Below are 12,886 nucleotides of genomic sequence, written 5' to 3' on the forward strand. Positions count from 1 at the left end.
GGTACTTTTAAAGTAATTTGCATATTATCCCTAGTGGGTACTTGTACATACATAATTTCACTACTGTAAATTTCCAAACATACATATGTATTCATTTCATTGTTTTGTCATTTTGAAACGGTAAAATAAGAAGTTAAGAAAGAATATAAATGGATCAACGTTAAAATATGCGAGTTCAGTTCGCACGTAAAATCTGATACAAATGTTTTTAAAAGTAGTTTAACACAAAATACAAATCGTTACTACTGTGAAAAGTTGTTTCATTGAAAGCGAACTCCTGAAATTACAAATCTTTTAAAAACATTTTTAACTATCGCGCTGCGCGTACAAATAAAATTTAATAAGTAATCGAATTACATACATATAACTACAATCCGAATGGCTGACGAACGTGACTCTGGCAATGAGTACAATTGTCTTAAATGCAGTGAAAAAGATGATAACCGCATGGTACAATGCGATCAATGCGACAAGTGGTATCATTTCTGGTGTGTCGGGGTTAATAGCGGAATAGAAGACCTAAGCTGGTGTTGCGATAAATGCGATCCCCTAGCTTCTACCGCAACTACGAGTGCTGCAACTCCTCCGAGCACAGCACAAATTAATATGGTGCCGACTTATAATTCAACTTGTCCGCAATCAACATCTTCGCCTGCACATGACGCATCGCTACCGGTCACTACTGCTCTAATTTCATGGAGTACAGCAGACGGCCATGGAGAGGCAGTTACAAACACGGTGAGTGCAGCCGATCAAGTAGTTACAACTACCCATAACTCGAGATCGATGCAGGCGTCGGTTTCAACCGCCGCAGGCAATCAACGCTATCCACCTGCAACATTAAATGCACGGCTGTCGAGAGACGTCACAACTACAACTTGTTCATCGCAATACTTCCGACTACACGCCGAAGCAGTCAGCAGCCAGGTACAAAGCGTAAACGACCTCGAGCTACGTCTAGCAATGCTGGAGGAAGAGAAGTTGATTAACCAAACATATCTACAGAAGAAGTATGAAATACTGTCGCATTCGCAAGGTGGTGCAGCCATGGGCGTTTGTGGGAGCAGAATTAGAACATCTCCAACACCAGCACAAATAGCAGCAAGGCAAGCTATTCCGAAGGAGCTTCCGCATTTTCATGGCACTCCGGAGGAATGGCCCCTTTTCATTAGCAGCTTCGAGACAAGCACAGAAGTCGCAGGCTATTCAAATGCTGAAAATTTAATGCGATTACAGGCGTGCTTAAAGGGTAAAGCCCGAGAAATGGTACGAAGCAAATTACTATTGCCAACAATGGTTCCGGAAATTATAGCAACGCTCCGCATGTGTTTCGGCAGACCAGAGTTAATCATCGAACATTTAATCGAAAAGGTACAAAAGGTTCCACCTATAAAAGATAAACTCGATGCCCTTATAGATTTTGCGCTTTGTGTACGCAACGTGTACTCTACGATGGAATCCTGTCACATGGACGCGTATATGAATAATCCCATGCTAGTAAAGGAGTTGGTGGATAAATTGCCCAGCAATCACAAGCTTGCTTGGGCTATGCAACCAAAACCACAACGCGAACCCATAGTGAAAGTGTTTAGTGATTGGCTTTACGCGCTCGCCGAAGCGGCTAGTCAAGTAGTCGGCTTTGCCAGCCCGAAAAAAAGCGGGATAGTAAACACGCACGTACAGTCTTCTGGAGCACAACGAAATGCGAGCTGTGCTCACTGCAAGGCTGACGGACATCGAGTTGCACAATGCGAGGAGTTTAAAAAGCTGAGTCCAGACCGCAAATGGGAGGTTGTCCGTAGCTTAAAGCTATGTCGCCAATGCCTGAACGCTCATCGTCGGCGTTGCTTCGTAACAAGGACTTGCGGCTTAGACAGCTGTAACGCCAAACACCATCCCCTTCTGCACGGGAACACTGCTTCGTCCGCACGAAATACTCAAGCAAACTCTACTGCGGTCGCCACTGGTAGCGTGAATTCACACAACGACCCAAGGGAAAACGCCTCTTCCTACTTTCGCATCCTACCGGTTCGTATACATGGTAACAATAACTATATTGACACTTTTGCCTTTCTAGACGAAGGTTCGTCGGTAACTCTCATGGAAGAAGAAATATTTCAGCAACTCAACATAGCAGGAGTGCCTGATCCATTATGTCTTCGTTGGACGGGCGACAATACCCGTAACGAGGAGTCATCCGTTAGAACGTCACTCAACATTAGTGGCAGATATAACGACAAAGTGTTCAACATTAAGGGAGTTCACACCGTGAACCATCTCGGGTTGCCGAGGCAGACTGTCGATATGACGAGGATCGCCACGGATTATCCATATATGAAAGGCCTTCCCATTAAGTCCTACTTCAACGCGAAGCCAACAATACTCATTGGCTCCGATAATTGGCAACTGGCCGTACCGCTTAAAATTCGGGAGGGCAGCTGGCATCAACCTATAGCTACAAAAACGAGGTTAGGCTGGGCCATACAAGGTCAGCGCGGTGGTTCGTCGTCGAACACATGGTTGAATATACACTCATGTGCGTGCAAAGCTGAATACGAAAAGCTGCATGAACTAGTAAAACAACATTTCAAATTAGATGACAGCCAACGCGTGACGCTGCTCTCTTCAGATGACCAAAGGGCACTAGCCATACTCAACTCTACGTGCAGGAAAATCGACGACAGGTATGAAGTCAGTTTACTTTGGCGACATGAGGAAGTTAAATTACCGGACAGTTACGAGATGGCTCGTAAACGCTTAGTTTGTCTCAACAACAAATTCCGAAAAGACCCTTACCTCAAGGAGGCTATGCAGAAACAGATAGACAATCTTCTAACTAAAGGTTATGCGAAAAAGTTGAGCGCTGTAGAGTTAGCGGAACACAAAGGACGCGTTTGGTATCTGCCTATATTCGTGGCACACAACCCAAACAAACCCGCTAAAGTCCGACTAGTTTGGGACGCAGCAGCAAAAAGCAACGGTATGTCCCTTAACGACGCTATACTGTGTGGACCCGATCTTCTTGTTCCCCTAGTAGATATTTTGTTGGATTTCCGCGTTGGTAAAGTTGCCATATGCGGTGACATCGCGGAGATGTTTCACCAAATTAACGTTAGCGATAATGATATGCACGTCCAAAGGTTCCTCTGGCTGGACGAGGACGACGACATTTCCAAACCGAGTGTGTACGTCATGCGCGCCCTCACTTTCGGCATTAGCTGCGCCCCATGCATTTCTCATTATGTGCGTGACAAAAATGCAAACACTTTCTTTGAGCAGTTTCCCAAAGCCGTTGATGCAATAAAAAGACGCCATTACGTGGACGACTTTATTTATAGTGAGGACACCGAACAGGACGCCATTGAAATTGGGAAAGCAGTGAAGCATATACATGCCTCAGCTGGGTTTATTATCCGCAATTGGGCATCAAACTCCGCTGCAGTTCTCGAGGAAATGGACGGAGGCCGCGCTAGGGCCCAGGCACCATTAGAGTTGAACTCAAGCGAGAAGATTCTTGGAGTTTACTGGGATCCCAACAAAGATGTGTTTAAATATGCATTCAGGTTTGCAAGGCTGAAGCGGAACGTCGTAGAAGGCGATACAACACCAACAAAACGTGAAATACTGCAGATACTGCTTCAAGAGATATGGCGCTCGCGCTTAGGTTGGGATGAGGAGATCGATGATGTCATGAATGTAAAATGGCGGCAATGGAAGGCCGGCCTAGCAGCTATGTCCTCTGTAGAAATACCTAGGTGCTACTCACTTTATCTAACCGTTGCTGAGGATGTCCAATTGCATACATTCGTAGATGCCGGCGAATATGGCTACGCAGCGGTGTGCTACCTACGTGTCAAAACTGCTACTCATATAGATGTGTGTATTATAGCTGCTAAGTCAAAGGTAGCTCCTCTAAACCCGGTATCCATTCCACGACTGGAACTGCAGGCAGCGGTGCTGGGCGCGAGGCTGTCTTCAAAAATTCAGCGTATATCACGACTAAAAATACAGAGAAAAATTTTCTGGACTGACTCAACAACTGTGTTGAAGTGGCTAAGCATGGAACCTCGTCAATTCCGCCAATTTGTAATGTTCCGTGTTGCAGACATCCTGGAGCACACGAACCTGAACCAGTGGAAATGGGTTCCATCCCTACTTAATCCTGCGGACTTGGCGACTAAAGTCGACACCAAAACTAATAACAGCATCTGGTTTAACGGGCCCACATTTTTACAAGACGACGAAAGCGAGTGGCCGTACCGAGAAGACTTGGGACCGATAGACAACAGCGAAGTCAAAAATCACGTGCTCCTCGTACATACCCAGAAACTAGACCAGAAGAAACTCGTTGTAAACTTTGAATATTTTTCAAGTTGGAAAAGGTTGTATCGTGCTTTCGCAACATTCATTCTCTACATAGAAAGGCTCAAAGCAAAGGTTCGCTCAACAAAACTTCCCGATGAGGTCAGTTTCGAGATGATTAAAACAGCAAAGAGGACATTAATAGCTCAGGCACAGCTCAGCGAGTACGGGAGTGAACTACTTTACTTAAAAGATGGTAAGAGTCTAGGTAAGGATAGTAAACTAAAAGCACTCAATGTATTTGCAGATGAGCTCGATGTTATACGAGTTAGAGGCCGAGATGAATTCCTGTCTGCTCGTAATGCTATCGTTTTGCCTAGCAAACACTACCTCGCCCACCTCATAGTCAAAGATTTTCATGAAAGATACCACCATCTATCACACGAAACAGCTATAAATGAAATAAAAGGAAAATTCCATATACCTCGTCTGCGCGTACTCTATAGAACGGTGCGTCGGATGTGTCAAACGTGCGAGAACAAATGTGCAAAACCTCGCGATCCGCAAATGGCTCCCTTACCAGCCGCAAGACTTGCTTGCTTTGAACGACCTTTCAGCTATGTTGGGATCGACTATTTCGGGCCTATGATTGTTGCTGTTGGTAGACGCCGAGAAAAACGTTGGGGCGTTATCTTTACGTGTCTCACGGTTCGTGCCGTTCACATCGAGATCGCCTACAGCCTAGACACGAATTCATGCATCTTATGCCTTCGAAACTTTATCTCCCGACGTGGAGTACCCAGAGAAATCTACACCGACAACGGCACAAATTTCAAAGCGACCGAGAAGATTTTACGTACCGAGGCAAATGACATGGACTATGCAGCAATTAAATCCAAGTTCGACGACATCAAGTGGAAGTTCAACCCACCAGCAGCGCCTCACATGGGAGGAGCTTGGGAACGCCTAATAAGGTCAATCAAAGCAGTGCTAAATGCAATGCACCCCGAACATAATTTTAACGACGAAACACTTCGTAGCGCACTCCTAGAGGTCGAGTTTATAATTAACTCGCGACCGCTCACCTTCGTATCTATAGATGCATGCGACGATGAAGCAATTACGCCGAACCACCTCTTAATCGGCTCATCCACGGGATATAAGCCCATCGGTAGTAGCGGAAATTTGCACCAGCGCTATCGCCAAACCCAATTGTATGTTGACAGGTTCTGGCAAAGATGGATAAAAGAATATCGGCCGATGTTAACGCGGAGATCCAAATGGTTTGACAAGCAGCCCAACTTAAAAGTCGGCGACGTCGTTTTAATCGTCGATGAGTCTATGCCGCGAAACTGTTGGCCAAAAGGCGTCATAGTGGACGTCGTGCTAGCAAACGACGGACAGGTCCGACGAGCAACTATAAATACGGCACGCGGAACTCTAGTGCGACCTGCAACAAAAATAGCCGTGCTAGACGTCGGTAATCCAAAGAAGTAAGCTTGCTTACGAGGGGAAGGATGTTACCGCCGTTCCATTAGGGTACTTTTAAAGTAATTTGCATATTATCCCTAGTGGGTACTTGTACATACATAATTTCACTACTGTAAATTTCCAAACATACATATGTATTCATTTCATTGTTTTGTCATTTTGAAACGGTAAAATAAGAAGTTAAGAAAGAATATAAATGGATCAACGTTAAAATATGCGAGTTCAGTTCGCACGTAAAATCTGATACAAATGTTTTTAAAAGTAGTTTAACACAAAATACAAATCGTTACTACTGTGAAAAGTTGTTTCATTGAAAGCGAACTCCTGAAATTACAGTCGTCCTTCTAAAAGATAGCGAAAATGTTTAATGTTCAAATAAATAGCTAGCAACTCCCTGTCAAATGCACTGTATTTAACTTCGGATGGAGAAAGTTTCTTAGAAAAGAAAGCTAGTGGCTCTGATTTGTTATCAAACGTTTGATGTATGACACCACCAATTGCCGTACTAGATGCATCCACATTTAAAGAGAGTTTGGCATCTTTGTTAAAATGATTTAACAATATCGTAGACGCAAACTTTTCTTTAATACATTCAAAGGCTTTATTTGTTGTGTCATCCCAAATTAAGGACTTGTCACGTTTCTTAGTTGTTCGATTGATTAAATCGTAGATAACTGCCGTAAACTTAGCTAATTTTGGTACATATCGATGGTAATAATTAACCATGCCTATAAATTTCTGCGCCTGTTTAATAGATTTAGGACGTTCAAAACTACGAATAGCTATCACTTTTTCATCAGAGGGTCTAATTCCTGCCCCAGAAATATTATGTCCTAAAAAGTCAACACTTGTTACACCGAAAGTACATTTACTTGGTTTGATATTTAACCCGTACTCTGTTAGGCGTTGGAAAAGTATACGGAGATCTTTAAAATGCTGTAAAATGTCATTTTCACTTGCAACCAATAGATCATCAATATATGTAAAAACAAAATCTAAACCACTAACTACTTCATTAATAAATCTTTGAAAAGTTTGCGCTGAATTTTTTAGTCCGAAAGGCATTCGTATAAATTCAAACATACCGAAAGGTGTCGTTATTGCAGTTTTATAGATATCCTCTTCTGCCATTGGAATTTGGTGGTAGGCCCTTACCAAATCTAATTTCGAAAATATATACTTATTTCTGAGATTCATGTTAAAATCTTGAATATGAGGTAAAGGATAACAGTCCGGTACAGTCACAACATTAAGTCTCCGAAAATCACCACAAGGACGCCAGTCATTCAGTTCTTTTTTAGGTACAAGATGCAGTGGAGATGCTACACAAGAGTTTGAAGGTCTACAAATCCCTGTCCTCACTAAAAAATCGAATTTGGCTACTTTAAATTTAATCGGATCCAAGCGCCTTGGCTTAGAGAATGGCAGATTTCCTTCAGTAAAAAGTCTGTGAACCGTAGAATGTTTAACCGTTTAATTTAGTTTGTTTGCTTTATCAAAAATAAATAGGCGACGTGTTTGCCGCCACAACAACGGATGACTCTAGTTTAACGAATTTTTGTTTTTAGAAAAAGCACAAGGCTGTTGACATTTCTGAGCCTTATCACCAAATTTGTAATGGTATCTACATAACCAATTTTGACTATCACGAGATTTTGATCTACCTCTATATGGACTTCTAAAACAATTCCTATTATATGATCTATATCTAGAATTTTGATTAATTTGTTGCTTAATAGAATTTAATTCAAAGGAAAGTTTTTGAAAATTTTCGCACATAAGATTCGTCGTTTTAACTAAATTATCAATAATTGTGTCTTGTGATTTAGAATTTTGAAAACTATTCATAGCTGATATTTCGGTTTTATTAATCACTTCCCAAATATTATCAGCTAGTTTCACCAATTCATTTATATCATTGGTACTTGAACTAGCTAATATCACACTAAGATTTTTTGGCAATTTTCTCAGCCAAAGTTTCTTTAAAATATCTAGACTAAAATTGGAACCTGCAAGCAACATGAGCGACCGATAAAATTCAGAGGGTTTACGATCACCCATCTCTGAATCTGACAAAATTTTATCTAATTTCTTATTTTCGCTTAAAGCATGCTTTTCAATTAAGACTTTCTTTAATTCTGAAAACTTGTTGTTATGCGGAGGATTTTGAATGAAATCTAATATTGTAACTATTACTTCTTGCGGAAGCGCTGTGGTTGTGTGTTCATATTTTGTAGTATCTTGTGTAATGTTTTTCATGTTAAATTGCATTTCTGTATGCACAAACCAAGCTTCTGGACAACTTGTCCAAAATTGCGGAAGCTTCACTGAGGTTGCATATACCTCATTATTATATTGACTAGCATAAGGATTTGCCAACTCCTCTTGAAAAGAGTTGTTTTGCAAATCTATAAGCGAGTCATTTAAATTATTAGTCCCTGTAGATGTGTGTGTATCATGTTGTGGCGAACGAAACATTTTTACTAGTTTGGTGCTATAAAAAAAATCTCGAAAGGGAAGTTCACAATTTAAAGTGTTTAGCCGATAAAAAAAAATGGTTACTGATTGAAGAGATAAATAATTGCATAATAAATTAAGTACAATATATATGTATATATATGTAAGTAGTAAAGCTCAACAATTTATAAAATTACAAAGTTGAAATGAACACAGTACAATAAAAGGTAATAACACAAATACAAACCCTACATTCATGTATCTATTTACTGTAGAAACTGCTTTTGTATGTATGCAATTGCCAGCAAACTAAACCAGCAACTGTCTACATTCACCTTGGAAATATACCTACTACACTGCTTCCACTTTTTCCACAGGTTTGCGTCCGTAGGAAACGAAAAAAAAACTTATATCGCACGCTTTTCTTTTGTTTTTACTATTACACATTGCCACGGCACACTTCATTTTGCTTTGTAATGTCTCAATAATTTTTTAAAACCACGCAGAAATATTAACGCACAAATATTAAAATTGGTATTTGATTTTTTCGTATGCTCACATTCAACAATTGCACCAAGATGACGTCACGCACACAGCTCATTCTGTCAAAATCACAAAGAGCGGATTAGCGGTACCGCGATTGGCGCAATCTCTATTTCTCTCAATCGTGGGGTTACGCCAATATTTATTTGCATGAGAGTCTCTCAAAAACTCAACGAGAAATAATGACATATGCATCAGAGTTAAGGCGAAGTAAACGATTGGCATCGGAGTTTTCCAACCGTGGGAGAATATTTGTGTGGCTAAAGCCTGGCGAAGAGCCCAGATTAGTGAGCAGCAGAGCCGAGGTTAACGCTCTTATCGACACTAGAATATAAGAACCATTACACTTAAGTATGTTTTTTATGTATGTCCAAATGTTTGTTATAATTTATGCCAGATTAGAGAATAAGTTACATAAATGTTTTTTCTTTTTCTCTCTTTGCCGTATTCTCTCTATTTATTGCTTGTTTACTTTTTTATTTATGTGTCTCAGATTATTTTTATTGCTTGTTTGCCTTTCTCAACTGTTCGTATATTACCCTCCTGTTTCGTTTAATGTACTTAATTGCAATCACTTGTGCTTTTGCTGTGTTGTATATTTCTTGTGCTTGATGCTATTTGTAGTTAACCCCTTTCAGTGTCAGTGTGTCCCATTTAAATAGGAAATCAGCCTCCAGCATTAATGATAACCACAAAATTTTAATAGATATCTTATGCCAACAGTCAAATGGCCTTAACGTGGTGCATTTTAATGCTCGAAGTCTTAATGGTAATAAATTGGACTATGTTAGACATATTTTTGGAGAATCGGGGGTTGATGTCATCTGTGTTTCAGAAACGTGGTTTAATCCAAACTTTACTGACTTTTATTATGGTATCCCACATTTTAATGTTATACGCCACGACAGACCAACCAAAATAGGAGGGGGTGTTGCAATTTATTGCAAATCAACCCTAAAAATGAAACCTCTAACTGTATCATCATTGCGGAAATCTCAGATAATGTCAGGGCACTCGCTGTGTATATAATCCTAATAGGTGTTGCATGTTAGACTCGTTTTTTGTTGAGCTATCTATGTTTTTGATTGAGTATGAGCGTTATGTTATATGTGGTGATTTTAATGTAAACCTTCTTTTAGGAGATTGCTATGCCGTTAAACTACTTGACCATGCAGGTCTTGCTGTGGTTAACAGATTAGTACCAACAAGATACGCCAACAACTCAAATCCTAGCCTTCTGGACCTTGTTATTGTCTATAATATTGACCATATTCTAAAATTTGACCAAATGTTTTTTATTTCAGACCATGACCTTATATTTAGATGTGTCGTTTAACAGTCCCGCTGATAGTGCTACTTTTATGTATCGCGATTTGAAGTCTGTTAATGTTAGTAATCTGCATGTCGCTTTGTTAAATGTTAACTTAAATAACTGTTGGTTCATTGAGAGTGTAGATGCAAAACTTGACTTCCTAAATAAAAATCTGACAAAACTATTCGGCGACCATGTCCCGCTTCGTACCGTTCGGGCCATAAACAGCGCTTGCCCTTGGTACAATACAAGAGTTAGCTCAGCTATAAAAGCACGTAATAAGTTTTATAGTAAATGGAGGAGAACCAGAACTGACTTTACTTGGACACAGTACAAATCTGCCCGAAATAAAGCTACTGCCATTATAAGAAATGCAAAGCGATTCTATTGCAATTCTAAACTGAATCCGTCTCTACCTTCAAGAGATTTATTGCGCAATTTAAAAACCTTGAATGTACATGGAGAACTTAGACCTGAATGTAAAATTGACCTAAATGTACTTAATAAATATTTTACTAGCAGAGTAGCAGCTATAGCGCTCCATTCCCAAATTTAGTTAATAATTTTGCTTTAGAAGAAAAATTTCAATTCGATGGAGTAACAGAGGCTGATGTTTTAAGATCTCTGATGGCGATTAAGTCCAACGCAATCGGCAATGATGGGATATCATTGACGTTTGTAAAACTTGTGCTGCCATTTATTTTGGGAACTCTAACACATATCATCAATCACTGCTTCACAACGGCATATTTCCCAATAGAGTGGAAAAAGGCTTTGATTGTTCCTGTTGCTAAGAAGTATATTGCCACCGATCCAAGGGACTATAGACCGATAAGCATACTGCCAGCCTTTTCTAAAGTGTCCGAGTCCCTAATGGCAGCACAAATCTCGACATTTGTCCAAAGAAATAATCTGTTATCTCCATTGCAGTCAGGGTTTAGAGCTAAGCATAGCTGCGCCACGGCTATGTTAAAAATAACTGATGATATTAGGGTACAGTTTGATAATGGCTATCTGACACTTCTCTGCCTTCTGGATTTTTCTAAAGCCTTTGACATGGTAAGTCACGACCTTCTTTGCCGCGGCGTAGCGTGACGTGGTGTGCGCGCCGGTCGCGCTAGGTACGCGGGGCGCGAGCGCGACGCGCGCGGTGTGGCGCGCTGACGCGGGCCGCCGCGAAGCTAAGCAAATTTAATGTTTGAAAGAGAAATAACGTCAATTGATTTTATTTCGTTTTTAAAAAGGTAATAATGTCAATTTACTTTATTTCGCACCAGGGTGGGAAATAAAGTCAATTGACCTTATTTCCGTTGATGTTATTACCTGTCACCTCCCTCCTCAGGATCAAAAACTTATAAGTAATTTTTTCTTCAATATTTATTACCAAAATGTTAGAGGTCTAAATACAAAATTAACCAAGCTGTACTTAAAGTCTTTTGATTTAAATTATGAAATTTTGGTTTTTACTGAAACTTGGCTAAAACCGAATGTGCTTATTACTGAAATATTGTGTAATAAATATAAAGTATTTAGAAATGATCGCTTGAATAAACATGGCGGTGGTGTTTTATTAGCTGTTCAGAGTGGCTTTTCCTCTGAAAAAGTTGAGTTCACTGGTTCAGATGATGTTGAATTCCTCTGTGTTAGAAAACGGTGCCCCTCAAGTAGTGTTTTTCTTGTTACAATTTATATTCCACCTAACTCTAACCCTTCGGTTTACTTTAAACATTCGTCATTATAGCTCTGTTTATTTGCGATGGTCAAGCCCTGCGATTTGATCGTTGTGTTGGGGTGATTTCAATCTAGCGTGTGTTTCCTGGGATTCGGTGGATGGAATTCTGGTGTCAAATTCTTCTCGGGATGCACTCAACCAATTTCTTAACGAACTTTCCGTTCTTGGTCTATATCAGATTAATACAGCTATCAACAACTTAGGTAAATGTCTAGATTTAGCGCTTATTGATGATATTGCTAAATGTACTATAATACTCGGCGATCCTTTAGTTTTACCTGTAGACTCTTATCACCCACCACTTGAATTGTCCTTGGCACCATCCTAAGATTCATGTTATTGTCCTGAAACTAGAAAGCCGAAAGGTCGGCGATATTCTTTCAAATAGCTATATCTAAAATAATCTGGCCTGAGTACGACGGGGATGTAGAGAACAGTTCCTTACACTTTAGTAAAATCTTGAACAATATATTCAGTAAACTCATTTCCTCTTGTTAAATAAAATACCGGATCTCGTTAACTCGGAGCTAAAGCATTTAAAAATCAAAAAACTAAATCATTTAAACTTTATAAAAAATCAGGCGTGTCTTCTCACTACGTCGCGTACTCCATCCTTCGTCATAAATACAATGCCTTAAACAGAAAATGTTACAGGAACTGCATAAATAAAATTCGCATTAACATCGTTTCTAATCCCAAGTCATTTTATCATTTTTTTAACTCAAAACGTAAAATAAATGGGTTTCCCTCAACACTGAAATTAGATGATGTCATTTCTAGTGATGATAATATAATTGCTGATATGTTTGCAAATTATTTTGAATCGAACTGTTCTGTCGAGCCAAATGAAAAACCTTCTAGCTGTCCTTTTCCACTCCCACAGTTTGACCACATCCGTATTCCTTCAATCTCTGCTGACAATGTTCTCCTTCATTTGAATAGTTTAAAAAATTCTTTTTTAAGCGGTCCGGATGGTATTCCCTCCTCTGTCCTAAAAAGTTGTGCTGATTATCTATATAAGCCATTAACAAATATCTTCAATGCTTATC

General features: G+C 39.9%; 1 protein-coding gene across 1 annotated transcript; it reads left to right on the forward strand.

Moving 5' to 3' along the window:
- The first annotated feature begins 378 nt into the window (after nucleotides 1-378).
- LOC118753980 lies at nucleotides 379-12,165 on the forward strand. The gene is made up of 2 exons (XM_036488852.1): nucleotides 379-4,314; nucleotides 12,016-12,165. Exons 1-2 carry the CDS (start codon nucleotides 379-381, stop codon nucleotides 12,163-12,165), a joined length of 4,086 nt encoding a protein of 1,361 aa, XP_036344745.1.
- Nucleotides 12,166-12,886: the final 721 nt, after the last annotated feature.

This window comes from Rhagoletis pomonella, unplaced genomic scaffold, assembly GCF_013731165.1.
Source record: "Rhagoletis pomonella isolate Grant_MI unplaced genomic scaffold, Rhpom_1.0 Rhpom_scaffold_03131, whole genome shotgun sequence".
Lineage (NCBI taxonomy): Eukaryota > Metazoa > Arthropoda > Insecta > Diptera > Tephritidae > Rhagoletis > Rhagoletis pomonella.